Source organism: Ictidomys tridecemlineatus, unplaced genomic scaffold (genome assembly GCF_052094955.1).
Source record: "Ictidomys tridecemlineatus isolate mIctTri1 unplaced genomic scaffold, mIctTri1.hap1 Scaffold_46, whole genome shotgun sequence".
NCBI lineage: Eukaryota > Metazoa > Chordata > Mammalia > Rodentia > Sciuridae > Ictidomys > Ictidomys tridecemlineatus.
Genome location: NW_027522984.1, coordinates 2040157 through 2066439, shown reverse-complemented (window position 1 = coordinate 2066439; position 26283 = coordinate 2040157). Strand labels below are relative to the sequence as shown.

The following is a 26283-nucleotide window of genomic DNA, read 5'->3' as shown; positions in this document are numbered from 1 at the left end:
GCTCTATCTGATGTGTGAGGGGTAAAAATTTTCTCCCAGTATGTAGGCTCTCTGTTCACCTCACGGATTGTTTTCTTTTGCTGAGAAAAAAAACTTTTTAGTTTGAATCCATCCCATTTACTGATTCCTGGTTTTAATTCTTGTGCCATAGGGGTCTTATTAAGGAAGTTGGGGCCTAACCCACATGATAAAGTTTAGGGCCTACTGTTTTCTTCTATTAGACGAAGAGTCTCTGGCTTAATTCCTAGGTCCTTGATCCATTTTGAGTTAAGTTTTGTGCATGGTGAGAGTTATGAGTTTAATTTCATTTTGTTGCATATGGATTTCCAGTTTTCCCAGCACCATTTGTTGAAAATGCTATCTTTTCTCCAGTGCATGTTTTTGGCATTTTTGTCTAAAATAAGATGATTGTAATTTTGTGGGTTAGTCTCTGTGTCCTCTATTCTGTACCATTGGTCTACCAGTCTGTTTTAGTGCTGAAACCATGCTGTTTTTGTTACTATTTCTGTGTAGTATAGTTTAAGGTCTCATAGAGCGATACTCCCTGCTTCACTCTTCCTGCTAAGGATTTCTTTAGCTATTCTTGGTCTCTTATTTTTCCAGATGAATTTCATGATTGCTTTTTCTATTTCTATGAGGAATGCCATTGAGATTTTGATTGGAATTGCATTAAATCTATATAGCGCTTTTGGTAGTATGGTCATTTTGATAATATTAATTCTGCCTATCCAAGAACAAGGTCGATCTTTCCAGAAATAGTAAATGAATTCAGCAAAGGAGCAGGATATAAATAAATACCCATAAATGAAAGGTATTTCTGTATATCAGTGACAAAGCCTCTGAGAAGGAAATGAGAAAAACTACTCCATTCACAATAACCTCAAAAAAAAATGATACTTGAGAATCAATGAAAGAAGTCAAAGATGTATACAATGAAAACTACAGAACCCTAAAGAGAGAAATCAAAGAAGATCTTAGACGATGGAAAGATCTACACATTCCCTTCTTAAAATAAGAAAGGGAGGAGGAGGGAGGGAAAGGGGGAAGGTGGGCAGGGTCAGATCAGAATATGATAGCCCAAAGGGTGAGGTTTTGGCCTGCTGAGAACTTCTAACTGAAGGAGATTGGAATCCCAAAAGCAACCTCAGCAGCAAAGCCTCTGCTCTCCTCCTGCCCTCCTGTCCGTTCACCCTTCTCTCCCAAAGCCAGTCATAAAACCTAGAAAGTGCTCTCTCTCTCTCTCTTTTCCTTTCTCTTTCCTTCCCTCCCTGCTATTCCCTTACTGTCCCCCTACCCTACCTTACCCCTCCCTTAAAAACCCTCATTCCAGACAGGACCTGCCTTAGGTCCAGAAGGAAAGAAAGCTATACAGAGAGGCCAAGAAGAATCTGACCAGACAGGGCTTGCTGGGACCCTGGCAGCCTTTTACCATTAGCTCACACCCCCTTTTGCAGTCATTTCTACATGGCCATCCATTCTTCATGGAACATAAACAAAAAAACAGGAGTTTTCCCTGGATCTGTAGGTCTTTATTTCTGAAGGCTTTTAGGTCAAATAAAATTCTATTAAATAATTGTTATGATTTTTAAAATGTAAAGATATATACTAGTTCATAAATTAGAAGAAGCAGTTTATAAAGATAGACTCTTTCTGAAACTCATCTGAATTTTTATTGCAGTTCCTGGACCTTTTATACAGCTATAGAATTAAGATACTATATTAGTGGTCAGAGGATAAACAGTCCGGTAAGACAGAATAGAAAACTCAGAAAGTGATTGCCACATGATTTATGATTGAGGTGGGACTGCAGATCAGTGGTGGAAAATGTCAGTCTTTTTAATGAGTAGTGCTGAGACAATTGAGTATTTATGTGAAATTGAATGAAATTAAAGCTCCTACTATACACCGTAGTCAATAATTCTGTGTGACATATAGAATTAAGTGTGAATGGCAAAACTATAAAATGCTTTCAAGATAATACCTTTATGATTTTGGAGTGGGGTAAGTTTTCTTAAATATGACATAAAAAGCACTGATTGTAAAGGAAGATATTAAGAAATTTGAATATTACTAGCAGTAAGTATTTATCATAATCAGAAGACACCATGGCAGAGAAAAGTCATTCTTAACATTCAAAACTAACACTTGGTGTTAGAAGTTAGCAATGGTTGCTATCTTTTGGAAGAGTGAATTGGATAGGGTGGGGGGAAGGACACTCCCAGGAGGCTGATCATATCTTTCCTAGATCTGATACTAGTTATACAGGTGTATTCACTTTGTGGAAGTTCAGCAAACTGTACTAACAATTTGTGCATTTTAAAATGTATATGCTCTACTTCAACAAAAAGTCTTTATAAAGGAAAACTACTAAGAAGCTATTTGTAAAACATTTGTCCAGCAAAATAATAGAGACCTCCTACAGCTCAGTAAGATAGATATCTCAATAAAAAATCGAGCAAAATAATTGAACACACTTCAGAAAAGAGGAAATCATATATTTGATTTATTCTAAAAGGTGCTCAACCTTATTAATCTTCAGAGGAATGCAAATTAAAATGATTGATCTCTTTATACCAAAATTGGCTAACATGAAGAATCTGAGACAACAGTACCTAGTGAGGATGTGGAGCAATGGGAACACTACTGCACTTGGGCTAGGAATAAAAATTGGCACAACCACCTTGGGAAATGGATTGTCATTACATAGTAGGTATGGAGGTAACATGCCAGGTGACTTAGTGATTCCTCTGTTTCAGAAATGGGTGCTTATGGGAACCAGAAGATGTTCAGAAGAGTATTTATTATAGCCTTGTTAACTATATCCAAACACTTGAAGTAATTCAAATGTCTATCAACACAAGAATGTGTACATAAACTGTAGCATATTTATACAGCCATGTACTACATAATAGAATGAACTTTTCTGCAGAAAAATTCATATATGATATACATACATGTGAATATGTATGTATATAAATATAAATGTATACATATTCACATTTTTCATAAAATTTCAGAGGTGTTTCTTAACTCTCTGAAGTTCATCCCAGATGTCCAGGTACAAGCCCCTCTTCTAAAAGTACCCTCATTTGTCAATTAAAGAAGATGCATAAAAGGTATTATGTATATATTTAATGATATCAGCCTGAGCCCATTTAGGTTTGTTAATGCAACAGTGGAATGCAGCCTCCAGGCCTTCCCATTATTGCATTTGTCTGTATTGTCTTCATATTTGTTTAAATTAGAAAGTAATACATTTTTAACAGCACTGTTGAGGTACAATTTGCATTTCATAACATTTCCCTTCTGTAAGTATAAAATTCATCGATTTTTGACACCTCTATAGAGTTTTGCATCTGTCATCACTATACAAGTTCAGAACATTCCCATCACCTCCCAAAATTTTCTCAAGCCACATTTGCCATCAATCAAATGTGTATTTTCAAATGTAGTGTGTTTATTGCTTCATGTATTTCAAATAACTCATCATTAAAAGTAGCATAACACATTGTTGAATAGAAACTTGAAAAACATCAACCAAAATCTTTTGTTAAGTGTATTTTGAGGTTCTGTATACATACTTGATTAAAATCAGCTTATTTGCATCTGTTCTCTATTGCTAGTTTCAAAAAAGGGAACATACTGAACAGTTGATTTCTTCCTTCATATGTCCTTGGTGGGTGAATGTTGTCATGTTGTTCTGGGTGGGTTTTTAGTTTTAAAAATTTTAGTTGGTTTTGGGGAAAATGTTCAGTTATACAAATGGCCATTTTATATGGCAGTCTGTATAGTACTAATTTCTGAGAGAATAACTCATACAAAATAGAATGAAGAATAGAAGTTAGACTATATAGTTAAATTAAAACATAAATATCAAATTGTAAATTATTTTCTTTATTAGGAGTAACTAAAGAGAAGAATGTATTGATCAACTCTGATATTAAATGTCTCAGACTTTAGACCAGTATAACAAGTATTTTAAAAGCTTTTCTTGTCTTTGTTCTACCACTTCATATTAAGATGCTGAGTATAATATAGAAGTACATATGGAATATAAATATTATGTGAGCATATTATACAATTATGTATAATTGGGCTTCCTCAAGTAATCTTTTTAACATACTTTTATTATACATACTATATACTATTATTATAGAAATGATTATTTCTGCTTAAAGGTGATTTATGGTTGGGAAATGCAGATATATTATGTGTAAAATTAAATATTTTTCTAAAAAAGTATAACATCAGATATTCATGAATTTTGGAAATAAAAATACATAATGCCTAGCTAGTTCCTAAGAGGTAGGCTATATCTTCTGTTTGTCAAAGTATTTACTCTGAATTGTTGGTGGAGCTAACTTTTACTGAGTTTTCTCTGTTGCCAGGTACTTTATTACCAAGGTTGCCATCAGAACCGGGAATGACATTACTCACTATCAGGATTGAGAAAATTGGTCTGAAAGACGCTGGACAGTGCATCGATCCCTATATTACAGTTAGTATAAAGGGTAAATAACTGGCAAATTGCATTATGTTTTTTCTCATATGGGACAAAGTTTTTGACAGGGGATGGTCTTGTATATGTGACAACTTACTTTAATGCATTCTATAATGAGGCAAAATCCTAGAAGAGATCATAACAGAACATAGTTCGAAAGACTTACAAAAAATATTTCCTACTTATACACTCACTTTTGCTTTTGAGTTTGTATAGATTTTTGCTCTTCAGATTCCATCTAATGTGCAGACTAAACATACACATTGTCCTTAACAGCAGCTACAGTCTTCAGGATGTAGATTAACAATAGCACCCCTCACCTTCTCCTATCCAGTCTATATTCATTTCTCTCCACAAAGCCCCATGTCCTATTTTCCCATCTCTCCTGCTTCAGCCCCTTCTTCTTCCTGTGCTACTGAGGTATCTACTTAGGTGAATCCTACAGAGGCAGATGAAAATCAGGGGACAGGGAAGTAGGGTGCATCCATAACATCCATGCCCTGAAAGCAATCCCGTGGGATGATGATGTGATTAAGGAATAAATTATACCATTTTATAGAAATAACTATAGTTAGTACAAACGGCTTATTTTAATCTGTAGTTTTGCACCAAAGGAACAGATCGGTGCTTAAATTAAATGGAGGAACTTTTATCAATTGCAGAAATAAAGTCAGATCCATGGGTTCATTAGTGCTAATTAAAAGAAAAATATGACCACAAAAAAAACATTTATTTAAAGAACATAATCCACAGCACTAATACTGGTACACTTTTAAATTCCGAGGTTACCAGTTATCAAATATATAGTGTACCGGAAAATATTTACATTGTTTGATAGGCCATTTATAAAACTGCATACTCATTGAGAAAGTATACTTAAAACACAAAAATATTTAATGATGTTGTAAATGTTAAATTACCTTTGCATATGTTATACTGACATATTTTTATGTAAATATTTTTTTAATTATTAAATGTACTAAATTGTTTTTTGAGCTTTTTGAGACACATAAATGAATAACACATAAACACTGAGGAGTTATTAAATGAGTCCATGTTGAATTTGACTAAACTGAGATTTTTAAACCCGGAAAATTAAAACTATATATAACGTGCCATCTGGTTGTTGTAAATTCAGGGTATGTTGTAAACAGTATAACCAGAATTTAGATAATATATATGAAAAATTATTCATTAACCAAAGGGTTTTTGTTGGCTGTTCTCATCCATTTTTGGTTCTTAACAGGGAAATTATGATAAGGTTAGGTTTAAAGGCTTTTCTAAATAAGTCATATACTTGATCAAAGTTAGAAATTGGTGGCAGAGCTCCATTGTGGCAAATTATATACTCCAGATTTTTTTTTGGCATAGAAATATATAGTGGGCTATTCCCTAAGGAAAAAAAAAACATGTTTGTTCTTTTTACCACTTCACTATGAAGATCAAGTTTTGTCCACTTGGCCATGTAAAGGCTTCCTACCACTTCACTATGAAGATCAAGTTTTGTCCACTTGGCCATGTAAAGGCTTCCTTGTCCCATTCATGAGGTCTCCTATCCAGTCTATATTCATTTCTCTCCACATACCCCATGAACTTCAACAACTCTCACATACTTGCTCACACCAAATAGGAATCTCTTAGCCTGAGAATCTCCTCTCAGCTCTTTCCAAGCCTCTTTAGGAACTGTAACCTTTGCAGTTTCTATATTTTCCGTCTGTATATGTGAATGCTCATAAGCAGAAACTTAATTGTTTCTCCAGATCTGAATGACATAGATTTAACTCCTGTGCAAGATACTCCTGTGGCTTCAAGAAAAGAAGATACATATGTTCATTTTAATGTGGACATTGAGCTCCAGAAGCATATTGAAAAATTAACCAAAGGTTTGTAATTATCAGTTACTGACTTCTTAAGGACACAGTACTTATCTGGGTTTGTGTTCATAGTATACTTAACACAAGATCTTATGTCACATAGTTATGAATATTGACTTAAAGTCAAATCAAAAATTTTTTTAAAATATGAGAATTAGCAGTTGCATTATCTAGTTGTGTAATAATGTGGTTAAATATTATTTGATAGGGAAGTTTTTCTCATAATACAGAGTTAAGGAAGCAGGTTCCCTAATAATTACCTTAAGTCCTTTTAGGAACCTAATGATTACTTTCTAACAGTTAAAGAATTATTTTTTTTTCTTTCAATAAGATGCATTGAGTAAAAAGATACTATAACTGGCAGTTAGTTTGTAAGAATATGGAAAGGACAATCTGGGCGTGGTTTCGGGAGGGAGAGAAATGATATAAGGTAGAATTTTTTTTAAAGGAACTCTTAAATTTCTATTCTATCTAATACAGGTGCTTATTGAAACCATTTCTATAGGTACTGCTGATACTTAAGTAACTTCTGTTTTTCTTGTGGTATTTAATATTTTATATTCTTTGGTAGTTTATGATTCTACCTGTGTACATAACTTACATTCTTGCTATACATTTTTGTTGTACTTTGTAGAATTAAATGATATGGAGAAATGTCACTCAGACATGCTAGTACCAGAGCTTGGAGTGACAGCCACAGTGAGTTATCAACAGTTGTGTCATCAGACTGTTTGACACATGTTACTTTGTAAAATCATAGGCTTCTGGTGACACATAAGAAATGTGTGGTCTCTGGCTTATGTTGTTTGTTTTAATTCCTTAGGTGCAGCTATCTTCTTTGAATTCAAACACTACAAGCCTAAAAAAGGTTTACCAGCATCAAGTGTTTTGCTTTCATGGAGATGGATGAGATTAAACCTGGGCCAACTGTAATAGAACTGTAAGTGATATACATATAGGATTCATACTGTTCTAATGGTTACTAGTTCATGTTTCTTCTTAGTCCCTCTTATCGAGAATGTAACATTGGAGTAGATCAATCATCAAAGTATTTTAAACAATGATCTTTCTATTGTGGTTACAGATACAAGAAACCCACTGACTTTAAAAGAAAGAAATTGCAGTTATTGACCAAGAAACCACTTTATCTTCATCTACATCAAACTTTGCACAAGGAATGATTCTGACATGAGTAATGTGGAATTTCTGTGAATTTTACCACTCAGTAGAAACCATCATAGCTCTGTGTAGCATATTCATCCTTCAGGAGGCAGGAAGTGAACCGTATCTATTGGCCAGTGAGTCCATTGCAAAGCTGTACCACAGAACTAAAGTCCAGCACCTCATTGTTATGACTCCTTTGGATACAGATTTATTGTAGATTTTGAAACTTGTTTTTACTTTTCTATTAATTGTGCAATTAATAGTCTGTTTCCTAATTTACCACTGTTCCTACCCTGCTTCCTGGAACAATATTGCTGTGGTAGGTATGCTCATCTTCAAACTTAATACAGCAATAAGAATGTGCTAGAGTTTACACATTTGCTCACTTTTGCTCCAATATGGTCTTTTGATTTGAATTAACTTCAAACTTTTGAATTGAAGTGGGTAGGATAGTACCAGATTGCTTTGAAAGGAAATTGGATCAGTTATGGTCTGTCTTTTAGGCTGTTCCTTAGAGCTGGCCTAAATTCACCCTCATCTGATAGTTCTACTTAGAAATAGTGTGCCTTGATCAGGTCAATATCTTATATGGGAGTGTTCCCCAGATTGTAGCTGTGATTTTTTTCCAGATGACCAGATTGTTTTTCTGAAAGTGAGCATATTTTTAGTCATGTTGATTAGTTGTTCTATATCACATTGCTATTGTTTCTATGGTTAACATTAAATGATTCTAGGGTTAACATTAAAACTATCTCTCTCAGAATAATTACAAATTTTTGAGTGGGTTTACATCGTCTAAATCATGTCATCTAAAAATAATTGAGTCAGATGCTAATGAGATACTGCAGGAACAACTGCTGTTTTTCTGACAACTGATTGTGAAACCTTAAAACCTGCATACCTTGTCTTTATAAAGTGATGAGTATGCAAAATCTGGAAAGATATTCTATTTTTTTAATATAGGTAGATACGACTGCCATTTATTTCCTATTTAGATATATTGACATTCATATGAAAATATGCAGGTTATTAGCCTATTATAATTTCACTATTTACATTACTTTTAACTTGATGAGACATAAATAAAACTGTCATAGTACACAAGGTGGATATTTGATACACAGAAAATAAAGATTTGTGAGGAGCTTTTTTGTGGGTTACATGTAGAACCCATGTATTTTAATATTCACTATTTTAAATGAACAATGCATGAAGGGAATGCAATACTTGGCCTATTTTTAAACTAGTGTAAACCCTAATCATACCATCAATTTGCTTTTTAAAACGAATAACAGTTATTTTAGCCCTTGCACTTCAAGAGATCTAGTCTTTAATTTTTCAGTTGTCTGTTAGGTCAGTTTTGTTTACTAGATGAATGTTAATAAAACTATATGAGCCTGAAAGAATTCTCAACCAAATTTAGTCTTTTCTTTCATCTGGATTGGGTTAATTTCACAAGTGCAAAAATAGGTCAGTATACAGTAGTTCTAGGAAATGAAGAATTTGCCTTAATAAAATGTTCACTCAACCGAAACTCTGAGTAGTCAAAATTTCCAGACTGTAAACTTCTCAAGAGAAGGGCCTCATCTTCTCCATGTCATGTAAACTTTCCAAGGTGCTTGGCAGCACTCTACTCTGTACCCTGTGGAATGCACAGTACCTTTTTGTTTGATGTTACTGATGTTTGATGTTGCTCCCTTAAAATCTACTATTAAAATGTAGCAAAACTGATACATTGTTCTTTCTGTTTTCTCATACTATAAAATATGTATATCAAAGTGATAATTTAAAAAAAAATTTTTTTTGGTTGTACATGGACACAGTACCTTTATATTTATATGTGGTGCTGAGGATTAAACCCAGTGCCTCACATGCAACCCCAGCCCCTCAAAGTGATAATTTATATGAAGAAACATTTAGCATCCTTCACATAAGAATGTTTTTTTTTTTAACCTCGATTTATTTATGTGGTGCTGAGGATTAAACCCAAGGCCTTGCCTGTGCTAGGCAAGTACTCTACCACTGAGCCACAACCCCAGCTGCCACCAAAGAATGGGGTTATATGGAAAAAAAAGAGGATGCTTTATATGAATGTCTTTCATCAGCATTAAACAAACTTAAATTGAACATTGTCATCAGCTTAGCTTTAATTCAGACCTGATTGACCAACCCCCCCCCAAAAAAGGTGATTTTATCTTGAAGCAGTTAACACAAAGCAATCTGTATCTCACAAATTAGTTGTTTAAATTTACTTTCTAGTGTGGGAGGGGATGAGTCACTGGACAATAATTACAACTATAGCAGTAATACTTTCAGGTTGAAACACTACTGCTTCACAAATGAAATGATTTTAGTAACTAAACTGAAACACAATTTGCTGGAGAGGACTTCTAAAACTTTTGAGATACAAAAGTATAATTGAATCAGAGGACAGTATTCTCTACACAACCTGTATATTGGCAGATACCTTGGGCTTTGCTACAGAAGTGGTACAATCAGATGGATGTAAGGAGAAGCAACTATGGGTGGGTTCAGAACTGCTCAGATAAACTACATAGAATGCATTATAACTTAATAATAGAATAAATACAAAAAAGGCTTTAGAGGGAAAACTACTGTTGTTTTGAATAAAATAATAAATCTGCCTTTCCTTGAAAATCTATCTTCCTAGCTGACATCACCTTTATTTAAATGCTATTTTAAAATTAGAAGTTTTAGTAACTTCAGCATTGCCTTGTGTCCTGTAGAGGTTGAAAGATACATTCAAAATTGGTGTTTGTGACTTAAATTTTATTTTACATGGTTAAAAATGGCATAAGCTATTATATGGTTTTCCTCTTACATACACAGCTGCTGCTTCTAATATTAAATGGAGGTTATGTAGATTGAATTCTTCCTAAAGGACTCAAATTCTTTTTATTCTGAGTTATCTTCAGTAGTTTAGAGATTTTGTTTCACACTGAAGCTTTTGCCCCTATTTTGAGAATACTTAGGGGACATAAAAAGAACAATGATATGTTATGTTCTAGGTTTCAACAATCCTATTACTTTCTAGAATTTAAAAGAATGGAAGAATATGGTCTAGCAGTAAAAAAAAGTACTAGGCTTTTATAATTTTATTTAAATCTTAAACCTCTTAAAATGTACTGTTAAAATTGCCGTAATTAATATTACAGTTCTGGAGAGCTAGTTCTTAGAAACATTGTTTTAAAGACAGTAGTTACAGATTCAGGATTTGCTTTAATTGATTTTTAAATAAAATATATTTGAGTATCTATCAAAAAAAGAATTTAATTCAGCCCATATTTGCTGATTATAGACATTATAAGTTTATGAGTTTCATTCATTCTTAGAGGATTATACTTTTCTAATTTTTTTTATCATATTCCTTGAAAATCAGTGGCAAGGTATGGGAAAGAGAAGAGTGTGTTGTGTACATTTTTAAAAAGAAATTTTCTTATTTTATAGACACAACATACCACCTTATATTTTACTGTTATAATGCAATAATGGCAAAAGCAGTAGAACTTCAGGTCAAACAACTCTTACTACTAATGTAAACTCATTCTCAGAAAACCATTCTCACATAGACAGTGGTTAGAAAAAAGTACATGAATGTGCTACAAAAATAGAGCCACAAGACTTCTCACAAGTAAAAGAAATCCTCTGTAGAAGTCCACAGTTGACCAAGGTCCAGCCTCCTTAACAGTGAGCAACAGGGAATATGCTGCCAAGTCACCATCTTCAGTTCTGAGAGTGAGTTTACATGCTTCCCCAATGGCACAAAGTCTCATGACGATCCAATGAATCAACAGACACTTGGGAAATATTAATAAACAATTTTTTATGAACTATTACAACAAAGAACTTCAGCAAGAAGGAAAATGAAGTTTATGATCTTTGAGTAAACATTTTTAGCATAACAGTCTCTGCAACCAGATATTGAAAGAGAAAAAAATCAAGCTTATAAAACACCATTTCTCTGTTATCAACTGGAATACACTAAAAATAGGATAATGGAAATACATGTTTTAAAGCATTTCCACAAGAAATGTCCATAATTATGACATTCTAAATCATTTAGCAATTGTATATGCTACATTAACTAAAACAAAGATATTCCTTATTGCACATTTTAAAATTGGAAGAATACTCTAGCTTAAGTGGGGATATTTAGGGGGAAAATATTTTGGCTCAAAATGTATACTGCGCCAAGGCAGCTTTATTCTAAAAACATAAACCTTTTAAAATAAACTTTTATATTTTGAAGCCAATAATCCTTTAACTCGATGAATAGTTCATAGTCCATTTTCTGACTAAGTGTCAGAGGTTAATTTTACAGGCCCTGTTTTAAGGCCTGTGAACATCCCTCACTACTCTGAGAATCAGGTGTAGGTGGAGCTTCATCTTTAAAGCCTGAAGGCATTAAGTCTTTTGCAGCAGGTGGTGGCCCATAGTCTTGGGGACCATGAGTTGGAGGTGGTAATGGGGCACCAGAAATGAAGTACTCTCTTGGGCCAAATGAGCCTAAAGGTCTAAATGGTGCTGGTGCAGGTCCTGGAAAAAAATCACGAGGGTCAAAAGGCAAATCCCGTTTTCCAGGTGAAACACCTGGTGCATATTCTCTGAAGCCTATTGGTGGACGAATACCAGGACCTGGAAAATAAAAAGGAAGTTATGTAAATACCCAGAAATTTCTGAACTAGGGTGATTTCAAGTATGTTGATATTATAGTCTTTAATTTCTCTCAAGCCTAGAACATCAACTGGTGAACATCCTGACTTGCCAGATGAGGCAAACTGAAATGGAACAAGTTTAGGTTATAGACTTTGGCCAACCAGCCATGAAGCAACATATTAAGGATTTAAATATGGCTCTACCTAGCTCCAGGCTTGTCGTTTTTCTTTCCATACTATATAATTGCAGAATTATTTCTATCTCACAAGAGCTCCATTTATATTTGGAAGTACTATATTACCATGAAAAGATGATAGATTATGAAATAAGAACTTTACTACATCAAAGAAATTTTGATAAAAGGAAATCCCACTATTTATTACTCTATCCATTAAAAATTCATGAAGTATTTCAGCATGGACTTTACATATGCCATCAGAATCAAGGTGCAGGCCCTCCAGGAAAAGGCCTTCCACAGCCACCTAATTAAATCAGCAACATTTATTAGGTCACTGTTAAATCCTCCTCTTTAACACTTCCCTCTGACTTTTCTCAAGGTAAGGAGGGTTTGACTTTTCCTTTTCTATATTCTATAACCTACTGCTTATGCTTCCATTATGGGTGATTACAAACTTTATGTTGTAGGATTTTCATATCTGTGACAAAATTTTAATTTATGGCATGCGACTCATCCACCTTTCCATCTATTGCAGTGCATATCAACAGATTTTCAACAAACATCTGCAGAAGTAATATTTCTGGCTTTTCTGTATATAGCCCCTTATCCTTGTCTATGAGAGATAGCTATTGCCTATCTCAGTATAAGATTATGTAGTGTCCCATATGTCCCAGAAAACTGGAGGAAAAGTTAAAATGTACTCAGCTTTATCCTTTCATTGTTAAGACCTGAGATAGCAACCAACTGTTTTAGCAAGCAATAGAAGTGGAAGATGAATGTGATTTATAAGTCAATCACTACTGTTCAGATCATCATACCAAATGGTGGAGGAATTGGCCGAGGCCCAAAAGGCCCACCGAGGTGAAGTGGCAGTCCATACCGAATGGGAGGTGGTGGAGGCCATCCCATTGGGGGTCCCACGGGGGGGCCCATGAAGGGTACCCCTGAGAAAGGAGGGGGCCCTTTCATAGCCATATGCACCTGGAATTTAAGATTTGAAAGAAGTTAAAAGTTTTAAAATTCCTATGTATTAAGACAAAGTACCAACACCGATAAAAGCTAAAACCCAAAACAGGCACCTGTCCAGAGAACACCATCAGTGCAACAAAACTCTACCCACCCCTCCTGTGTATTCCCACTGACAGCTTACAGAAGTTGGAAGGATGCCACAAGAGGGACCAGTTTGTTACTGATTATATCTGCACAGGAAAGGGAAAGGCAAGAGGACTGGCAGAGGTTGTTAACAGAGGTGATTTCTGACCAGTATGTCATGCTGGATTCACTACAATCTATTTCAAAGGGACTCCCCCCCTCCCCATCACTTCCCTTTCATCACAATAGCTCATTACTTCCATATTAAGAATGAACAGAATAAAATGAAAAATCCATTCTCTACCCATGTAATAATAGCTACTATTCAGAGTATCTTCGGTAAGTCTTTCATATATTATTCAACCTCTGAGATCTTTAAGTAGACTGTCTTGTTTTAAATAAGAGGGAACAAAAGCAAATGGAATATCATAATTTGTTGAAGGCCACACTGCATATTAAAGAAACTCAATCCCAGGTTTGCCTCCAAGCCATGCTTTTCCCACCTCTACTCCTCTCTAACAATGGGTCTTTGCTCTCTTTTAAATCTTCTACTACAAAGGGGTTTGGGGTCTTATCTAAGCTGCCCTTAGATTTCTCCAGAGATGTATATTCCTAGAATATATATACACTGGAACTTGAGAAGTATTTTCCATCACAGTGCTATATACACAAATTAGGAAGAAAAGGCTTTAATATTTACTTTCATTTACTGTACACCATTTGAGATATTGATTTATCATTTCCTATGAGTAGTGGGTTTGAAACTAAACAATTAAAAATTTATTTTATTATAGAGCTGCAGAAGACCTACCAGATATAATAGCAACACAGTTACAAGAGAATACACTTATGTGAACAAATGAGACCATTGCTTGGGACTGGCTCAAGAGGTCATTTCAGATTATCATTGTTTCACTGAAACAGTATTTCACTTTCAGAAAATCTGATAACAATCTAATTCAAATCACTCAAAATAGGGTTTGCACAAATGGAGGAATTCTTAAATAACATTCTTCCAAACAAAAATAAAAATGATGAATTATATAATTTATAATGAATTTACTTTGCCTTAGAAGATTCAACACAAAACATCATATAAAGTTAGAGTGATAACTTTTTACATTCTGTAGTTCATTATAGTTGTACACACTTAAGCAACATTCCCAAGTTAAGGAGAAAAGTAAGCTCAATATTGCATGCAGTTTAAAGCAAACAAGATCAGTGTCATGCTCTGAATATCCTTCCCAGAAATGCACAGAATAAAACCCAATTCAGTTCTCAACCTCTAAGTACTTACTCCAACTGGATGCTCAGTCAAAGAAGTAATGGTGGAGATTGAGGGGGTCTCAGGTTCTTGGGGAACAGTTTGCTTTTTAAAAAACAAATGGGATAGTACAAATAGAACACAAAGAAGGATAAAGCAAAGAGAAAGTACTGTAGGAAAGCTACATGTTCCTGCATGACCACATGATTCACAGTAACTACAGAACTTACCTTGCCCTCATTCGTCACCTTAGCTGGAGAAGAACTTCTGGAGCTGCTGTTCATGTGAGCTGGACCACATCCTGGGTCTGTTAGAGATCAAAGAATGGATTCAGACTTATTCTAACATGAAAAGAATAAAAATCCTCCATCCACAATTACAGATTCTTTGAAATTACTTGGTCCTTTACCAGAGGCAACGGGTTTCCCAGATGCCTCAGAAGACCAGTACGAGGTAAAGGTCCATCCATTGACCCTTGGGAAAGAAAGATCAGAGCCCTTGTATGTATTTTTCAGAAGAAATAAACCACTGGTGGACAGGTCAGGGTTCAACAATAACTGGAAAGCAACATTAAAAATGGGTTGCCCAGGGGTTGGGGTCATAGCTCAGTTGTAGAGTGTTTGCCTAGCATGTGTGAGGCACTGGGTTTGATTCTCAGCACACATTTAAAAAATAAATAAAGATATCATGTCCATCTACAATTAAAAATATTTTTTTTTAAAAAATGGGTTGCCCAATACGTAAATCACAATTTATAAAGAGACTTAAGAAAAATAAAGAACTGCCTTGGGTTGATAGAACAGCAGATTAATAAGTACTGGTCCTAAACTTTAAGCTATAGACTTGAAGTATGTGTAGGCTGTTTTTTCCTTAGTCTGTATAACCTGAATTCCAATCTTACCAAGACTACAGTCCTATTTAGAATTGGAAATAAGACTCAGTATTTCATGTTGGAAATATGTATGCTACATAAAGTTTAAGGCTACTTTTATAATATTTTGGAAAGGAACACCATAGAGATTTAATTTAAAGATAAAGGTTTACACTTCACAGTGTAAAATTTAAAAGAAAAAAAACAATACAGGGACCTCCAGGAAAAAAAAATGTTTTCTATTCTAGAACAGATTTTACAGAAAACATTCACTAAGATAACGTAAGAAATTATCTTCTATGTATTGTACAGGCCCAAATTCTATGTTTTTATTAGAATATTCAAAAGGGAAAAAAAACAAAACCTTGAAGCAGTTTACTATAAAGCAACATGTGAATGCTCACCAAATCCGTTTCTGGGCATATCTTTTCGATTAAGAGTAGCAGAAGGAGGTCTTCCAGCTGGCTCTGCTGTCAGTGGAGGGGAACATTCTCTATCACTCACGGGGGATGGACCAAAAGAGCCATTATGGTTCAGTGGACCTAAAGACAACAATGCCGTGTTACTACTTTAAGGTAGCCTTCTCCCTGACACCAACCCTCACCTCCTGCTTTAGCAAATCATTTAGATTATTTCATAACCATTACAGACAGAAATAAAAAGTAATTTACATACATTCTGCACCAAGAAATAAAATAGCTCTTTTTACAAAGTGCCCCCTACCTCTCAGAGGAGGATTTTGTAAATTTGGTCTTCCCGGCATAGGTTTTACAATCATGGGTTCATCTTGCTGCATTGCCATCTTTTGGGTCATTTCCAATAGTCTTGAATATTGAGAAAGAATGGGCTGAATTATGAAACAGCAATCTATTCCTTCATAGATAATATCTAGCATAACCTTAAAACACTATAAAACATATAGTAAGATACCAAAATCACATACTTCTGTCTCAAATTAGCAGCTTCCCTTTTCTCTTCAGCTATAGCTCTTTCTGCAGAACGAGCTTTGAGCTATTAAAGAGAAAATATTCAAATTCAGTTGCGGTAGGCTATGCACAAAATAAAGAAAATGGGGAAAAAAATCTTACCCAATTATCATGAGCTTTCTTCTCCTGCACAGCAATCTGAAAAAGACAACACATTAAAAAATATGTTTTTAGGGACTCATTATAATAGCCTATAATTGTCTGTATTAGATACAAAGAATTCTGCAACTATAGGACAGTATTAATTACTACCTGGTTTTTAAATGAGCGCTTGGTTTTCTGTAGTTCTTCTTCCAGTTCTTCAATTCTCCGCCTAAGAATTACAACAATTGAATAACATTTGAAACATTCTGACCATTTTCCCTTTATTCCATCAGCTATACTTTTAAAGACTTTATCATACATAAGAAAAACATTTCTATAGTTATATGAATCCAGTGTGATCAAAACTAATACTACAGACCAGGTGCAATGCCACATGCCAGTAATCCCAATGATTGGGAAGCTGAGGCAGGAGGATCACAAGTTCGAGGTCAGTCTCAGCAATTAAGTGGGAACCTATGCAACTGAGACCCTATCTCAAGGGAAAAAAAAGGTCTAAGGATGTAGCTTAGTAGTAAAGCACCAAAAATAAATAAATAAATAAAATAAAAACCTAATACTAATAACTTCTTTATCATTTAATTGGTAAAGATTCTGAATGATAAATTATAATTTCTGTAACTGTTCATCAGTGTGTTCTCAAGTAATTCTGCTAGAAATATCTTCCTCCTTAAAACATTTTTTATTTTTTTCAAATTATATCCATAGAAGATTTCCAAGGTCTATCAAATGCCACACTTTTGTGGGTCTTGATACATCACACAGCAAACTGATTTCTTAAAGAATTACTACAACAATCAAAACCCCCAGAACTGTTTGCATTGACCAAGTTCCCTATGGTCTTTCCCATTGGGTGTAAGTAAATTTTTTATTAACATTTTTCATATGTAAAGTTGAAATTTATTTTTTCTCCTGTGTGAATTGAATGTATTCATATCCTCTCGTTATTTATACTTCCATGCTATTTTCTTCTATCTACATAATGTAAAAAAAGATTTAAAAAGAAAGCTAACACTAGATCATTAGACATTGACACCCGCCTTTAGAAACTGAACTCACTTGTGATTTTTAACTTCCTGTACAGCGGAAACCACCGTTTCATCTGCAGCTGACAGCCGCTGCTCTTTTTCTAGTCTCTCATATTCTTCGTGGCTTAGTTTCCTAAAATAAAGCCAGTTATCAAATCAAAAGTTTCTCTTTGTAAATATCACTTCCCACAATTCTATAAAATGCTTAGGCACATAAAATAGAAATTCAAACCTGCAATTTCGTAAATCAAACTCTGGCAAATCACTTACATTTTCTAACTTCTCCTCTTAATTCTCTACTTACCAGTAAATAAAATAAATGTGAAAACAACATGTGCCCCAGGGGCAAGTATCCTGTGTGTAAGATAATAAAAACTCACTTTACTTCAATGTGGAAGATCAGGACTGATCAACCTAACATAATTAAACATATTAGGATAAAGCAGGGGATAATTCTTTTCTCGTTTCTGCCATGGGTAGGACACTAAGTATATCTTTGTCATGGAGGAACTCTTTTCTCAATCCAAGACTGGTACCATAATAAAGATATAGTCAGTCAAAGAAAAAATCTTCTAGAATATGTCTTTTTAGCTATGCAATTAACGACAGAACATTTTTCACACTTTAGATATCTATTTCAAAAGAATTGCAATTAAGCAAAAAGACAAATCTGAGTTTTGATAATGTCTGAAAATAAGCCAAACTGACCCACGATCAGAGTATTATCTACTGACAAGTTTTAACTCTGATCATGAAACTCAAGATGTTCATCTACTGAGACAAAGGTAGCCACATTTAATGATTTAAAAAATACTATTTTCTGCTATCCTTGTATTACTTTAGCCATAGTTCCAATTCAAAAGATAATTAAATTGAAACTTAATTTTCCATAAATCAGAAGAACTATAGTAAAAAAGGATTATTGATACCAAATAGAAAAAGGGGATTTTATATTCTTATATAGCTTCTCATTTAATTCTTCAGCAAGTATTTTATGAGTGGCTATAATATACTAGTTACCTTGTAAGATGCTAAAGAATAAAAGAGCTCACTGTTTCAGGTATAAATGACACCTAAAGGAATATAATAATTTTCCCCACTGGCTTAAGAAGGAATATGGAGAAAACTGAATCTTGAAGGAAAGAGAGAATTTTGTTTCCAATTATCAAAGAGTTAGTCTGAGAGCACTAAGAACAATCAAAATATCTTTATAAGAATATAAAATTGTGTTTGAAAGGATCCAAGCTAAAAAGGCAGTGAAGATATATGTATGTGGCCAAGATCCATTAGAAAAAGGAATCTCAGAATTACAAGTAAGGCTGGCACTTTAAGGTACTTTTCTCCTAGATTTACCCACATATTGAAGATAACACAAAGATATAATGAGTCTGAACTAAGCCTTCATCAAATTCCTGGGCTTAGAGGAAAAAACAAGTGTTTGGGGCTACAAATAAAGGGACCCTTAATAAAAGCCCTAGCCTTTGAGTTTAGATTAGAAAGTACTGCACACTTAAGTGATGAACAGGCAAAAAAACCAAAAGGAATAATACTGAAACATTGAAAGGACCAGTCATTTTTGAATTATCTTAATTGCTGACTAAGTTTAAAGTGACAGACAATCTTACTCAAGTAACCTCAACACTTTTCTATAAAAAGATAACTTCATCTTAGTCCTCAAATTTCATCTATAATTATCACAACAATGTTAGCCAATCAAAACTGATCAGGCACTCCATAAGACAAAATTCTGTGAGAAAAAAATCCCACAGAAAAGGAAACCACCTAATGGGGTTATCCACACATGTTTTAAAATCACTGTGCTTTATATACTCAAAAAAGTAAAGTCAAGATTATGAATTTCAGGTTTGGGAATATAGTTTAGTTGTTAGAGTGCTGCCTTGCATGCACAAGGCTCTGAGTTCAAACCCCAGCACCACAAAAGAGGAAAAAAAAAGATTATGAATTTTGTCAAAGGATTAGAAACTATAAAACCAAGAAATAGTTGAGTGTGGTGACCTACCTACAATTGAAGATACTCAGGAGGCAGAGGCAGAATGATGAGATTAAAGATAGCTTGGAAAGCAGTAAGACACTAGTCCCTTATGAGAAAGAGCAAGGAGTCTGGGGAGGTAGCTCAATAGTAGAGCACATGGCTCAAGGTCCTGGGTTTGAGCTGTAGTACTGAAATAGGACTGGGGTTGTGGCTCAGTGGTGAAGCACGTGCCCCACATGTGTGAGGCACTGGGATCAGTCCTCAACACCACATAAAATAAATAAAATATTGTGTCGGGCTGGGGATGTGGCTCAAGCGGTAGTGCGCTCGCCTGGCATGTGTGCAGCCCGGGTTCAATCCTCAGGACCACATACAAACAAAGATGTTGTGTCCGCTAAAAACTAAAAAATAAATATTAAAATTCTCTCTTTCTCTCTCTCTTAAAAAAATTCTATAAAAAATAAAATAAAATATTATGTCCATCTACAACTAAAATAATATTTTAAACCCTGAACTTTTTAAAATCCTAAACTCAATGAATGATTTTAGCAGCAGATTTGGGAAGTAAAATAAATCCTAGCGCTTTTAAGACAGGTCAGAAGAAAATATCCAGAAGAAGTAAATCCAGAATGTAGGAGGCAGGGGAAATCAAATTCTAATATGCATTATTATAATCAGAAGAGAGAATGAGGTAAAATCAACATTTAAATAAAAACTCGAAATATTTAATGGTCCCAAACAACATAACTGCAAGAGGAAAAAGTGGGTGGGGTGGGGAAAACTACACCTAGGCACTTCCCAATAAAACTGATAAAAAAACAGAGAAATGACTACAGGAACTAGGGGAGGGATAAGACCAAACAACAATGATAATGGACTCCATAAAGAAAAAATTTAGAACAGATGGTAATTAATTGGATATTTTTAAATTGCTAAAACTAAGTAACAGTCAAAATTCAGTAGCCAAAAGAGAGATCCTTTAAAAATGGAAACTGGTTTTAACTCTAATCATGAAGTTCATGTCAACCTAATACAGATTATAAAGGTAGCAATATTTAGTGGATAAAATACTATTCTGTTTATCCTTGTACTACTTTGATACACTAATCAAATCTATCATTAAAGGACAATGTTCAAATAGAATGAAAATAATTTCAAATATGAAACCAACAGTGTAGAATGCAGAACTACAGAAAATTTAAATATGTGTATAAATTGAATGAATGTCTTATGGAGTTCACAGTATATGAAGTACTAACATACAATGCCACAACAGTTATCTGATTCGGGAGTTACTTAAAGCCCATAAAAAAAATAATAAACCTATTAATCTATGTCAGGTTTTTATTAAATCCAGAATATATACCATGGCCTTTAAATTATGAGAAGATGAATAAAATTATAATTATAATTATATAATTACAATTATATAATTATAATTCCATTATAATTTATGATTACATCAAGCTTATACAGGGGATGAGGAAAATAATTAAAAATATTTAAACTATTAAAAAGATACAAGGAAGAAAAAAAGAACAGGTCATCAAATAGAAAGCAAATTCTTCATAAACCACAGGCACATATTGACATGGACAGACATATTTTAGAAAGTCCACTCAAGCAGCTATAGAGAAAATTACTAAGAATTTGAAATAAATTATATAAAAATATAAATAATGGAGAATGAAGACAGATGACCTAGGTTAGAAACAGAAAAGATGACACAGGCATGAACTAACATAGTACCTGGGGATGAGTAAAAAGAGTACAAACCACAGATGATGACTGAATGAATTTTGGAGGAGTTGAGGAAAATAGTGCTATAATTTAACTGCATTACAAAGAAAATTAATTGCCATTTAGGTCATTCATATTACTAGTAGGGACAGAGAAAACAAGTGTTCTCTTAAATAAAAAATGATAAAATGAGAAATGTTTCTTTGAAACAGGCCAGGCATTTAGAACTGGCCTGAACAAAAATTTGAGATTCTAAAAAGGTCGCTTGGAGATCACAGAATTTTAGAAAAGTTAATGGAAAGGTTTCAATATTTAATGCATTAATTAGGCAACAGAAGTCAAAATACCTAAAAATAGTTAGGTCTATAAGAAGGTCTGTCTTTGCTTTAACAAGATATATATATATGCCGAAGAGTAAAATCAGGTGCAAACAAACAAAATCTGACACAAAAAAACCTATTTTTAGAGAATTCAAGTATTTTTGTGGATTAAAAACTTCAAATGAACTTTCAAAAAATAACTAGCTCCACACTGAGAAGATTAATATATAAATATATACTACAAACAAGTACTTCTGTAATCATAACTCCTAAGGTCCTTGCCACAGTTCAATTTTTAGTGTGAACATCTGAGATATTCAAGTCCAAAACTTGTACCATCAATAAGTAAATATTATTCCTTTTTGAAGTTTTTATTCTACTAAAACATGTCATTCCAAATCACTCAGTATTTTTAAAGGTCCAGAGTTAGAGATAAAAGTTCAAAACATTAGAATTACATAACTGATTACAATGAAAGGTAATTAAAATAAATAGTGGGATCATAGAAAGGGCCTAGATCTTTTGAGAGGTATTTCCACATCAGTGACTGTTAATACCAGTTTACCACTTCCTGCCTTCATATGAATTTGACAATTGATTACGATGTCCTCACAGCCTTAGTTTATGGTTCCAACTACCTCAGGACTCTTAAGACTGACGATGGAAAGAAAAATGCAACTTATAGGAAACAAAACACAAAGGAAAAAAGACAAATCTCTACTTATTACAACTAGAAAAAATTGTAAATAATCTTAAGAAAAGATAAAATTATCTGTTAGTTCACACAGTGATAACAATAACAAACAATGAAAATCTTACTTTTGTAGTGCCATCTCATTTTGCTGGTAGAGTTCATTTAAAATCTCCACTTTCTGCCTAAGAGTTTTGCATTCCTCTTCCAGTTCAGCTTTAGAAGACCGTAGTGAATTGCAGTCACTTTCTAATTTCTTTATTTGGTCTGTAAAGGATAAAACAGCTTATCTCTATATGTGTACAAGGACTTAAGAACTTGTTTGAGGGAGTAGTGCCAAGAAAAGTAAGAAGCATGAAAGCAAGAAGCCATTCTTTATATTTCCAATAAAATTTTAAGTCTTTTCAACATGGCAATTTCTTCTCAAGAAGAACCCACCTTCTAGATTACATATTGTGGACATCAAGGCGCTTTGCTTAAGTTGTAAAAGTTTTAGATCCTCTTCAACTACTGATATTGTAGTTTGTGTCTAAAAATTGCAGAAAAGAGAGGTATTCTTAAAAGTGAGGCACAGGAAGAATTCACAGGCACTATGGGACTCTTACAAAGAACTATACCCGAGAGACATCCATCATCTGCTTAATTTGATCTTTGATCTTCTCGTTCCGATCACCTAAAAAACAAAAGACTTTTAGCTTTTCCTTTCCTTACTTTTAACTCTATATTCTCCTAACTTCCCCAAACTAAAGAATGATTGTGTTCAAACACCGGAAGAAAAAAAAATCAATTAAATAATTAAACTGATTAGACTAATGACTTTTAAGAGAATTGCAAGCTTAGATTTAAAAAAAAAAAGAAAGAGGTGAATTTCAGACTGGGGTTGTGGCTCAGTGGTAGAGTGCTCACCTAGCATGTGTGAGGCACTGAGTTTGATCCTCAGCATAAAAATAAATAAAAGTACTGTGTCTGTTTTTTTTTTTAAAAAGGTGAATTTCTAGTTTGCACAACTAAAATGTTATCTATGTTATTCTTGTAAGATAAAAGCTTTTCTTCTCTCTCAGATCTATCTTCACCTGGGCAAGTAAGTGTCTTGTTTAGAAAGATTCAATCCTCTATTTTCTCCCTGAATCTACTACCAGGTGTGGTTTGAAATACTTGCTATGTAAGCAATATCCAACTTGGGAGAAAACATCTGGAAATATTTTCCTCATCAGTAAACATTGTTACACTCCCTCTCTAACTTTCTGATAGTCTCTAGCCTCTGTTCTCACAGCCTTAGTTTATGGTTCCAACTACCTCCGGACTCTTAAGACTGACTGTGGACTTAAAACCACAGAGCCATAGAGATGATGAGTATCAAAATCAAGTATCATCTGCATAAGTTAAGAAATAAATTTCTCTTACTGTACAATGTTCAATACTTAGAGGTATAGGATGTGACTATTGTAGCTGCAGTGTACTTACTAGTTTTCAATGGGATAGGAAAAGTCAAGTGTTCTTCACATGCCTATTGCTACATTATACCCCAGCAACCCACCTCTGCCAATGCAACAGACATATCTATAGATCCAGTGATATGTGTCTACAACCCTGAAGCTTAAGAAGAAATTCAGCCAGCTGAAAAGTGGCATCTGTATACTTAATTAAAGACAGGAAAGAAAAAAAGGATTCAACCTCCCTGAGACTGATCTTACCTGCTAACTCTCCATTGGTTAATTCATCTGACTCATCTCGACTTTGATCCTCAGATTCAGATTCACATTGTAACCGATTCAACTGTGTGATGTAATTAGTTAGAGCCTAGAAAAGAAGCAAAAGGTTGGAAGACTCTCGATTTTAATTCAAAGATTTCAGGAGAATTCATGAGATAAAACATGTATTTGGAGTATAAACTTACATTAATAGTATCATCTTTAAGACTAAGCGTTACTTGTAAATCTTTCTGTGACTTCTCAAATGATTTTATTTGTTCACTGAGCTCAGCGTGTGATGTACTCCAGTCTTTCACTTCCTGCTGCAACTGAAAAGTCAAAACACATGAATTCCTATGGGTTAGGGAGGGGTTTCTGCACTGGATACATCAGGACTACAAGACTTAGACAAAGAAATACAGAGCCATACTCCTCGGTGGCCTCCCTCAATCGAGAAGGTTGAGACATTGGTTAAGGAAGAGGGCAGAGTGGCCTCAACTCTCACAGCTGCAGTAAGAACATCAGAGCTATCAGGAAGTTGACCCTGTTTATTGCATTCCCCAGAAAATTGCTGCCAATTCAAATAATTTACCTCCAGCAGGAATGGCTGGGCACATATGACTGTCTCCTAAATTTAGATTCCTTATCATGTAATCTTCCCTTGGCCGGTGAATCAGTAACTACTCAAAAGAGGATCATAAAATACTTAATTTTCTGGTTTAAAAAGTTTCTTTGAGGCTATGCAAGTTAATAACTGATTGACATTTGATAAGAAAAGCAATAATCCAAAAATCCAAAACAGATGGAGACCATATATATGCACTCAATTTGGGGAGCATTGTTTAAACTTTGCATATCTAGAAAAGGTCCTACATGAATATTCCTTACCTCAGAAACAGATCCAAAAAAGATACAAGATAATGATATTCACTTCTCTAGTTTACATTATGTATGACATCAAATTTTATTTACCTGCTCTTTCTTCTTCTTAAGCATGGTATTTTCTTTCTGAAGCTGACAGCATTCCAACTTCACCTTCTCTTCACGAAGCTTAGCTTCATTAAGGACAATGTGAAGCTAATGCAAAACACTACAGTTAGTGAATTAATTCCAAAGAAAAAACAAAGTTATACTTTCCCAAACCACACATCATTCAGTTCTCATTTTTTGCACATTTTAGCACACCTCAAATTTTTGGTCTGCAACAAAACTAAGATATAGTATTAATATCCGTTAGCAAGAGTTGGCAGCTTTACCTCTGAAAGTTCAGAAGTATTCACTGAAATGACATCTTTAAGCTTCTCTATAGTTTTCTTATTTTCCATTATCTGCCAGGTGAAAACAGAACACAAAATATGCATTAGGATTTCAGTAGAAATACTGATATATATATATATATATATATATATATATATGTGTGTGTGTGTGTACACACACACACATATATATACTAAAAAGATAAACACAACAAAATTTTTGTCAAGCCATCCCATTACATTTCAGGTAAATGCAGGGGATCCAGCTTTGGACTAAGCAAAAAATCAAGAACTGAAAGAGATGAGGGAAAATGAAGTCATAAATATTTCATGGCATCCACAACCTTACTGTTTATGAGATAACCAGAAAAAAAAGGTCAAAGTATAGAAAATCATAATGCAATAAGTAAATAAAATGTTTTAAAGCACAGAAAATTAACTAATTAATTACTGTTTCAAGTAAACCAGTTCAAATTAGTAATTTTTTTCTAGTGATAGAGAAAAAAATTTCCCAAGATCATTTTTAAAATTTTCTTATCTGAAGTAAAAAATGATAAAATTTAAGGAAGAATAGACTAATCTCACATACAGAAGAAATCCAAAAAATTTATAAATATACCCGCTCCTTAAGGAAGTGGATATAACTCTGCAATCTTTGTTTGCAATGCCTGGGATTGAATCCTGGGCCTCATGTATGCTAGGCAAGTGCTCTACCATGAGCTGCATCCTGAGCTTGTAACTCTTCATACTTTAACTGTGGGCTGTGCATGGTAACTTCCAAAGAATACAATATGAAAAGGATTGGAAAGAATTTTTACAGTGGAGAAATCTGATAAATACTACCTCAGCTAGGTG

The 26283-nt window shown here is 34.1% G+C and overlaps 2 protein-coding genes across 4 annotated transcripts in view; one reads left to right on the top strand and one right to left on the bottom strand.

Moving 5' to 3' along the window:
* Nucleotides 1-26283, top strand: part of LOC144373716 (axin interactor, dorsalization-associated protein-like) — a 74039-nt gene that overhangs the window by 22866 nt on the left and 24890 nt on the right. The window contains exons 6-8 of the mRNA XM_078036735.1: nt 4389-4511; nt 6262-6384; nt 7199-7315. Of these exons, the coding sequence (XP_077892861.1) occupies nt 4389-4511; nt 6262-6384; nt 7199-7308 (356 nt within the window). The 3' untranslated portion in view covers nt 7309-7315. The remainder of the gene's footprint in view (nt 1-4388; nt 4512-6261; nt 6385-7198; nt 7316-26283) is intronic.
* LOC144373685 (transport and Golgi organization protein 1 homolog) overlaps nt 11367-26283 on the bottom strand; it is a 44545-nt gene continuing 29628 nt past the window's right edge. For all 3 annotated transcript variants that reach the window (XM_078036718.1, XM_078036719.1, XM_078036717.1), the window contains 16 exons: nt 25429-25500; nt 25145-25249; nt 24379-24501; nt 24176-24281; nt 23099-23154; nt 22920-23010; nt 22610-22748; nt 17769-17870; nt 16860-16920; nt 16710-16745; nt 16565-16632; nt 16345-16445; nt 16026-16163; nt 14981-15057; nt 13213-13375; nt 11367-12195 (listed from right to left, as the gene is read on the bottom strand). In XM_078036718.1, coding sequence (XP_077892844.1) covers nt 11876-12195; nt 13213-13375; nt 14981-15057; nt 16026-16163; nt 16345-16445; nt 16565-16632; nt 16710-16745; nt 16860-16920; nt 17769-17870; nt 22610-22748; nt 22920-23010; nt 23099-23154; nt 24176-24281; nt 24379-24501; nt 25145-25249; nt 25429-25500 — 1758 coding nt within the window. In that variant the 3' untranslated portion in view covers nt 11367-11875. The remainder of the gene's footprint in view (nt 12196-13212; nt 13376-14980; nt 15058-16025; nt 16164-16344; nt 16446-16564; nt 16633-16709; nt 16746-16859; nt 16921-17768; nt 17871-22609; nt 22749-22919; nt 23011-23098; nt 23155-24175; nt 24282-24378; nt 24502-25144; nt 25250-25428; nt 25501-26283) is intronic.